Source organism: Crocuta crocuta, unplaced genomic scaffold (genome assembly GCF_008692635.1).
Source record: "Crocuta crocuta isolate KB4526 unplaced genomic scaffold, BGI_CrCroc_1.0 scaffold147, whole genome shotgun sequence".
In the NCBI taxonomy this organism is placed as follows: Eukaryota; Metazoa; Chordata; class Mammalia; order Carnivora; family Hyaenidae; genus Crocuta; species Crocuta crocuta.
Window position 1 is genome coordinate 6155842 of NW_027532594.1, and position 9188 is coordinate 6165029.

Below are 9188 nucleotides of genomic sequence, written 5' to 3' on the forward strand. Positions count from 1 at the left end.
ATAAAAAAAATTAAAAAAAAAAAAAGAATAAGCTCATGTATGTGCAGGTCAAAGACCACTTGAAGCAAAGGAAACCGTGCACTCTCAAGCAACAGTGCCCTTTCTAAAGCCCACGAGGAAAGTGCCACATGGTGGGCTGAGCCAGGGCCAAGAGCGGCCTCCAGGCCTCACAAGAGACTTTCTGGCAACTGAAATATTGACTGAGAAGTTGCTGGATCCCCATATTCCTTCAGTAAGCCTCCATTGGCAGCCATATCTTAATCAAGTAGATGGTTTAAAAAAATTTTTTTTACATTTATTTATTTTTGAGAGACAGAGAGAGACAGTGTGAGCAGGGGAGGGGCAGAGAGAGAATGAGACACAGAATCTGAAGCAGGCTCCAGGCTCTGAGCTGTCACAGCATAGAGCCTGATGAGGGGCTCAAACTCACAAAGTGTGAGATCATTACCTGAGCCAAAGTCAGATGCTCAACCAACTGAGCCACGCAGGTGCCCCACAGATAGATTGTTTAAATTAAAGCTGCATGCTACAAGAATGCCCCACGTGTAACAGATTTGCAGGTCTTAATCTATCTGTGGTTCTCTCCCCCTGCCCCACCGCATTTACTAATAAGAAAGCCAAAATTCATCCATTGGGAGTAGCAGCTTACATCTGTTAGAGGCTACTGAGGTGACATTGTGGAGAGAAGGGGACCAGCCCAGGTTCTGGATCTGAAAGACTGAGATGTGGATTCCTGCTCTACCATCATGTGCTAGTGGCATATCCTGAAAAAGCTATTTAATCTCTCAGAGCTCCCTTACCTGATAACCGGGAAAATTACACTTCCTTGCAAGGTTGCTGGGAGAACGAGGAGCAATCTCTGCACCATACGGGGCACACAGTAAGCTCTCAATACCGGCTCCTGACTTTGTTCTCTGTGTTTTGTTTGTGCTGCTTTTGTGGTGGTTACAGTCGTGCTTGTTCTCCATTTCCCAGCTCTTCTCAAGCGGGAGCTTCCCAAACAGCGGCACTGTGGTACCCCAGACCCTCTCTCATCATGGCCTACACCAATTTGATTTTGCCGCCTAGAGGACATCTGACACTGTCTGGAGACACCTGTGGTTGCCACAACTGAGGGAGGAGGGGGAGAGATGCTCCTGGCATCTAGCGGGGCCAGGGATGCTGCCGAACATTCTACAGCGCACAGAATAGCCCTCCCTCCCCCAGCAAGGAATTAGCCAGCCCCAAACGGCAATCCGTGCTGAGGTTAAGAAACCCTAGCCCACACAATAAGCATAATAAATTTTAGAGGCAGGGAAACCATGGCAACAGTCAGAATACTCATCATAAATTTCAAACTATCCATGAAGGGAATGAAGGACAGTCTTAGAAATAAGCACAAAATAAGTACAAATAACTATTGAACAAGCTGCCTAGTAGGTGGGTGTGGGTGGGTGTGTTTGTGATTTATTTTGAGTGGTTTTTTCCCCCTTAACAGTACAGCCATTCTTGCTTCAGATATATATAATGAAATGAAGTCAATGTTCTGCACCACCAATCTGGAATAAATGGTAACGTGCCCTGCACAAAGGGGGCTTTCAGTAATTCCATAGATCTTCAATCCAATGGATTAAAAATCTTAACATGGCTGTGTACATATCTAAAACCTGATCACATTGGACACATAGGATCAGAACATTTCAAACTTTAGTGTAAAAGAAGGTTTAAAAGGTTTAGCATTTTTTTAAAAAAAGAAGCTTATTGTATATACTTCAGTGTGTAAAATTTTAATTAAAAAATAAAAGAGAGAATCTGCGATATAATCCAAACAGGAACTGGGCTGAAGTTAACCTTCTTTTGGAGACACCACCATGCAAACTGAGAGTTGCACCACTTCAGAGTTTTTAATGGGTACTTTGTGCTTTTGAAATACCTATGGTCTTGAGAACAACTTAACTGCTATTTTTTTTTGTTGTTTTTTGTTTTTCTGGGGGGAGGGAGGAGCAGAGAAAGAGAGAGAGAGAGAGAGACACAGAGACAGAGACAGAGACAGAGACACAGAACCTGAAGCAGGCTCTAGGCTCTAAGCTGTCAGCACAGAGCCCAATGAGGGGCTCAAACACAAACCATGAGATCATGACCTGACCCAAAGTCAGACCCTTAACCAACTGAGCCACCCAGGTGCTCCTAATATATATATGTATATACTTTTTAACGTTTTATTCATTTTTCGAAAGAGAGAGAGAGAGACAGAGCATGAGCAGGGGAGGGGTAAAGAGCAAGGGAGACACAGAAATGGAAGCAGGCTCCAGGCTCTTAGCTGTCAGCACAGAGCCTGATGCGGGGCTTGAACCCATGAACTGTGAGATCATGACCTGAGCCAAAGTTGGACACTTAACTGACTGAGCCACCAAGGTACTCCCACCCAGGCGCTTCGCTCCTAACTACTACTTTAACTCACACTTATTCAAGCTGGTCTTCCCACCTCAATGAATTTTATTAGTGTACTATGAGTTTTACAATAAAAAGCTCATTTGTACTTTTAAAAATCATCACTACTAAATCAGAAAGTCTTGTTCCCTTTTGAACTTAAGTTAGTAGGATTATCTAGCTAATATATTTCGGTTTCTCACTTGACGAATGGTTATTTTCAAACCACTGCAAGAAATAAAACGCCAATGCAGGGAACATCTGGAGTAAAAGGAGGTAAAATATGGGGAAAAGGAATAAAGTCTAGTAGCAATCACTATTTTCCTGTCTCCCCAGATTTCTTTGAACAAACAACATACATTAAATTTCCTGCCCTCTCAGGATGTAAAACATGCCAGAAAATAAGCTTCATTTATCATAAGGTAATAATTTGCTTTATTTTGTACCATTTAGCTTATTTGAAGTAGAATTTTTGAAAATCATTTGTAGGGATGTCTAATCCTATAAATAAAAATGATAGAGATCGTTTGAACTACCGAGAACCTACATTCCTCTGTTTAATATTTAAAAATGTAAAAAGGATTGGCACTACTGAAATACTGCATAACCACCCCAGGAAAGATACAGATTTTGGCTCTTAGGCCAATTGGCAGTTAAGAAAAACTTACTTAATCTTTCAGATAATGTATTTAAAAAAAAGATTTGACAGCATAGGCACGTCGGTGGTTGAGAAATCAGGTCTGAAGTCAGAAAAGGCAACAGTAAAGACATGCAAATTCTGCTTTGTGCTTAGTTTCATAGGAACAGAAGGGGATTTAAGGCTGAGTGTAAAGGCATCCTGAGTTGAAGTTCTTGATAATCTAGACTTGTAAACTCAATGACAGAATTTGGTGTGTCTGAGTCCCCAGAAACCAGACTCAGTGGCTCTTATAACGTCCCAGCATAGCCCTCAGCAAAAGCCAAGTAGGCATGATTGAAATCTACAAGGTTGTAAACAATGTTATTGACCAAGGCGAACAAGAAAAAAAACCTTTGAGACTCAAATGAAGGGCCCTATTTTGAACAGTAAGCTACAAACTCAATCTCATGAACCCAGTAAAAATGGAAAATGCATAGAATTTCTTCTTGATGCTGCTGAATTCGTGGACTTCAGATACATAATGACTCTTAGGGAAAACAGCTACGTGGGGGATTATCTTCCATGTTAAAATGAAGGAGAAGGATCCCCACTCTGTCAGAGGCAAACAGGCAAAAGGCTAGGATCTGGACAGACGGAGGTGGACTCCTATGGCACTCTGTGTCCACCCCTTCCACAAGTGTTAACTGTGCTCCTACCATGTGGCAAGTGTCGAGTTACATGCACTACAGAGGCAATAACACAATCCCCACCTCAAGCAGGTAACAGGCTAGTGGAAACTGAGCAAGTACATCGATAATTAGACTGCCGGACGTGCCTCATTCTGCAATTATTTCCTTGCGTTCTTGATGAGGTCCCGTATCCTATTTCCATCTTGTATTCACCCAACTCAGAGTATAACAGCTACTTGCATTGAAAATATCTTTCTTCAGGAATAGCTGAGGTTTAGATAAATCTTTGTAACTATGAAAAAGCCTGAAACCCTTTAGTTCTAACTCTTTGAGGAGGCTGTACCAGAACCGCACGACAGTGCTGTCCCCACCACTGACCTCAAACCCGGGCCAGTGGAGATGAACCTCAAAGGTGAGCTGTCCAATTTGTTCAAGGACATCTTCCAGAATAAGATTTTCTAAAATTTTCCATTCTGCGCTTTCCAGATCTGCTTTGAGAACATCAATCTGTAACAAAATGATGAAATGAGATTAGCAGATTCAATAAGCGCTGTTAAAAATACCATCCTGACATTAGGAGCATCACTGTATCACTACCTCCTACAAAAGCAGAATGTTTCAAACTTTAGAGTTAAAGAGCTTTTTCAAATGGCCACTTACAACGTGAATTTCTTTTTTTAAAAAAACTTTTGGGGTGTCTTTAAAAAAATGTTTATTTTTGAGAGACAGCATGAGTGGGGGAGGGGCAGAGAGAGAGAGAGACAGAAGATTTGAAGCAGGCTCTGATCTGACAGCAGACAGCCCCATGTGGACCTCGAACTCATGAACCATGAGATCATGACTTGAGCCAATGTCTGCTCCTTAACTGACTGAGCCACCCAGGCACCCACAGCATCAATTTTTAACCTCATTCCACACTGTTAACATACAAATAATGAAATGCCAGCCACAAATCATCATGAACCCTCCTACTTTATGCCCAATGGGAATGGATGCCTGAGAAGGAGATGCTGGAACACGTGTTCTCCCAGAACCGCATGCCCATAGCCTCCCCGCAACAACCTACACACTGCTCACAGGAGCCCAGCCATGGTCCAGGCAGAATGGTGGCCCATTGGGAGGGACTGGCAAGGGCCACTGCCTGCAGGGACCACCTCACAAGCCTCAGCTCCCTCCAGTTTCTAATATCCCAGGATGAGAAGCCAGGCAGAATTCTCAGGTATCGAAATATTAGACTTGTAAAAAAAGAACCCACAGTAGTATTATGCCATGATTTCTTTTTAGAAGTAAACACCAGCACAGCATTTTAAAAGGAAGACACAAGGCACCACCATTCTCTGTTCATTTAATGAACATAAGTTCACATTCCAGGTAAGATAGAATATAGGAAGAAGGGTGGGATAGGAGAGATGCTGCAATTAATTAAGTCATGCGAATCAGCTCGTTTTTGCTGGCTTTGCTCTTAGAATAACAGAACCTCAAATACCTCCAGGAAGCAACGAGAGCTAATTACTTCCTGAGTGCTTATACACGCCTGGCACTATGCATAATGCTTCACTGGCAATATCCATTTACTCCTCTCAACGATTCTGCAAGGCTGATGCTGTTTCCATCCCTGTGTGAAGTTTAGGAAACCCAGACTCAGAGAGCAACCCATCCCCCGTCACATAGCCGGAGAGGCTGTGTAGTGACATGTGAACCTGGCCCTTATTCTTAATCACTAGGTGATGCTGACTCCTCATCAACCACAAGGGGGGAAATGGCAGCTCACATTCCCTAAAAATCTTTTGGTTTGGAAACTAAGGTGCTATTAGAGAGTGTATAAGGGTCAGTGAGTAGAAATAGTGTTACCAACACCCCCGGTTTACAGTTGTAGGACACGTTATAGCTTAAAGAATCACTTTCGGGGTGCCTGGGTAGCTCAGTCGGTTGGGCATCCAACTTCGGCCCGGGTCATGATCTCACGGTTCGTGGGTTCGGGCCCCGCGTCGGGCTGTGTGCTGACTGCCGGCTCAGAGCCTGGAGCCTGTTTCAGATTCTGTGTCTCCCTCTCTCTCTGACCTTCCCCTGTTCATGCTGTCTCTCTCTCTCTCTCAGAAATAAAAAAAAAAAAAAAAATTAAAAAAAATAAAACAATAAAAAAGAATCACTTTCTACAGGCACAATCTCAGTGAAACAGCCTTATAGGCAAAGACTTGGTGAAAATGACTTTGGGCCGCCAACTCTGCTTGTGTGATTCCAGAGCTGGGTGGAGGAGGTAGGCAGCTCTGCGCCAGGAAATGGTCTTGGCCCAGCAGCATCCTGACATCCCAGGGGAGATGCTATTTCCACCGTCTGGCTTTGGACAGTACCTCACGATCCACTGGAGAAAGAGGGATAGTAATACCTCAAGAATACCAGGAGGCCTGAGAATCGCCCAGATATCTGTAAACCAGCCTGTCCCAACTCAAAGAGAAAAAGCCACATGAAAAACAAAACACAAAACAACATTCTTTTCTGAAAGGAACCGACCAAAAGCAGACTCCGGGCGAACAGGCACAAGGCTGAGATAATTCCTGTGAACTGGATGCAGTCGAATTAACTCACTCTTTTTTCATCTCTGCTGCCCTCCCACTTTCTTGACTTTCTTTAATCTTTCAGATTTTAAGCAGAATATTTCTGAATTAGGGTAATTAAACTGCCAAAAGAAATATGGAATTAAAGCTTCACACAATGTTCTCATTAGGACAGAAAATATCCAAAACTCAAAATCAACATTTTGTGTCAATTCACATAGTTAAGAATTTTTTTTTAAATCCTTAGAGACTTATTTCCTACCATGGTTTTCTATGAGTTTGCATATATTGAATGTGATCGATAAAACAAACTATTAAAGGGACAGGGCAAAGTTAATCAGCCTAAAACTGACCTAAAAACTACACTGCTGAAGACAGAGGAATATACATCACATGTTTTTTTTCCCAAACATATTTTTAAATAAGCTATCAATCAGAAGTTATGAGAAACATACCAAAAAACCAAATTGGGATACATCATAGCAAATCAGTGCTTTCTGCGGAAATCCAATTTTCACTTACAAAACGCTATCCTATTTAAGTGCAAAAAGCATTTTCGAATACAACAACATTGCCAACCTCTCTTGATTCCAGTGACTGAAGATTCTCTACTGCATTTTTTTTTAAAATATTTTTATTTATTTCTAGGAGAGAGAGAGAGAGAGAGACAGCGTGAGCAGGGGCGGGTCAGAGAGAGAGGGAGATACAGACTCTGAAATAGGCTCCAGGCTCTCAGCTGGCAGTCAGCGCAGAGCCCGACGCGGGGCTCGAACCCACGAACCGTGAGATCATGACCTAAGCGAAAGTCGGACGCTTAACCGACTAAGCCACCCAGGCGCCCCAAGATTCTCTACTTCAATCAGAACTGGGTAGGCTACTCTAAATCATGCAGCCTAGGACGGTGCAGCACGGAGAAGCTCGTAAACTCTTCCCCGCCTTCCAGCCTGAGAACACAGCCAGACAAATGCTGTGAATAAAACATGGTTTTCTTTTCCTGTCTGCTTCTCCCTTTTTTTTTTTTTTTGTCTTTCAGAATGTTCTATCACCACAGCGATCTTGCAAATGTAATTTCCACTGTTCCTGCATAATGCACCCAATGTTATTGTTAGTAAAAGGCACTGAACATTTCCGCATCAGGTATGCCACTTTTCAGATCCTAACATCAGCTCTCAACAACCACAGCACTAAAAATCATGCAGATAATTACATCGGAATAACCAAGCGTCAGTCCTAATACACAGTTGGGTTAACTCAGCTTTCTTGAGAGAAACTACTCGGTGTTAACACTCTGTAAACTCTGGAATAACTAAAGACATATTCTTGGGTAGAAAGATCTCAAAGAAGATAGGTCAAACAACCTATTTGTGATCATTTCAGAGGCATTAAAGGAGTCCTCTTATCAAAAATTATCCCCTTTGCCTTGTGCCTGAAATATCCATTATATCTCCTTTCCCAGAACTTTTTGAGGAAATGAGAACTCTCTTTTTTTTAATGTTTATTTATTTTTGAGAGAAGGACAGACAGAAAATGAGCAGGGAAGGCGCAGAGAGAGAGAAAGGAAGAGAGAGAGAGAGACAGAATCTGAAGTAGGCTCCAGGCTCCAAGACAGCACAGAGCCTGACATGGGGCTTGAATTCACAAACGGGGAGATCATGACCTGAGCTGAAATCCGATACTCAACCGAATGTGCCACCCAGGCACCCTGAGAACTTTCATTTTAAGTGGATTCAGATGTGAAGCTATTTGGGAGCTTCCTCGTCATGGGCACAAGTCATTGGCTGCGTTCATCTACCCAGAACTGCAGAGATGAGGAAAGTGGGGAAGGAGCACCGGCCTCTGTACTAGTTTGCTGAAGCTGCTAGAAAAGAGTATCACAGCGGCGCCTGGGTGGCTCAGTCAGTTAAGCATCTGACTCGATTGCAGTTCAGGTCATGATCTAACGATTTGTGAGTCTGTGAATCAGGCTCTGTGCCGTCTGCACGGAGCCTGCTTGGGATTCTCTCTCTCCCTCTCTCTTAGCCCCTTCCCCACTTGTGTACTCTCTCTCTCTCAAAATAAGTAAAGATTTTTTTAAAAAGTACCACAAATTGTGTGGCTTCAACAACAGTAATGTATTGTGTCACAGTTCTCGAGGCTGCACGTCTGACATCAAGGTGTGTGACAGCATCGGCCCCCTCTGAGGGCTACAAAGGAGAATCTGTTCCGTGCCTCCTTCCTAGCTCCTGGTGGTTAGCTGACAGTCTTTGGCGTTCCTTGGCTTCTGCATTACTCTGATCTATTTCTTCATCTTCACCTTGTGTCATTTCTTCATCTACATGTTGCCTGTGCCCAAATATCCCCTCTTATAAGGACATCAGTCATCCTGGATTAGGGGCCCACCCTCACCAGTATGGCCTCATTTCAGCTAATTACATCCGCAATGACTATATTTCCAATTCAGGGCATATTCTGAGGTACTAGGCGTTAAGGACTCCAACATACGAATTTTGAGGGCACGCAGTTCAGAGGACAACAGTGTCTGAGGTAGCTGCCATTCTACAGCTTTGGTAAGACACTCTGTGTTCTAGAGCCAATTCCGCAGTCAGTGCCTGGGAAAAGCATCCCGTGCCAGCGATCCAAGGGCCAGCAATTCTCTGAGGCAATTATGGATGTGGTCCTGCCAGTCCCTACATCAGCCAGCGCTGACAGTTCCAACTTTGCAGCATCCAGGCCGGGTCAGCGGGGCTCTGGGGCCAATTAAAACCGTGCTCATGAAACCCCTGCGCTTTATTCCTGGTTCCTTTCTGGCCACACAACAAGGCCCGGCTGGTGCACTTTGTCCTTGGCACTCTCTAATTCCCTAGCCACTTCTCTCTCTGTCCCCGGAACTCAGCAGGCACTCAGCATCCCCATGCCTGTGGCTCCCCACCCCCCCCC

The 9188-nt window shown here is 43.7% G+C and overlaps 1 protein-coding gene across 2 annotated transcripts in view; it reads right to left on the reverse strand.

The window, feature by feature from the left end:
* Positions 1–2527: 2527 nt before the first annotated feature.
* Positions 2528–9188, reverse strand: part of METTL24 (methyltransferase like 24) — a 68497-nt gene continuing 61836 nt past the window's right edge. Inside the window, exons 5-6 of one of the 2 annotated variants that reach the window (XM_077779980.1) lie at positions 4096–4224; positions 2528–3640 (exon numbers count right to left, since the gene is read on the reverse strand). In XM_077779980.1, coding sequence (XP_077636106.1) covers positions 3614–3640; positions 4096–4224 — 156 coding nt within the window. In that variant the 3' untranslated portion in view covers positions 2528–3613. Of the gene's footprint in view, positions 4225–9188 lie in introns of both variants that reach the window. The other variant, XM_077779979.1, reaches the window with a different exon arrangement.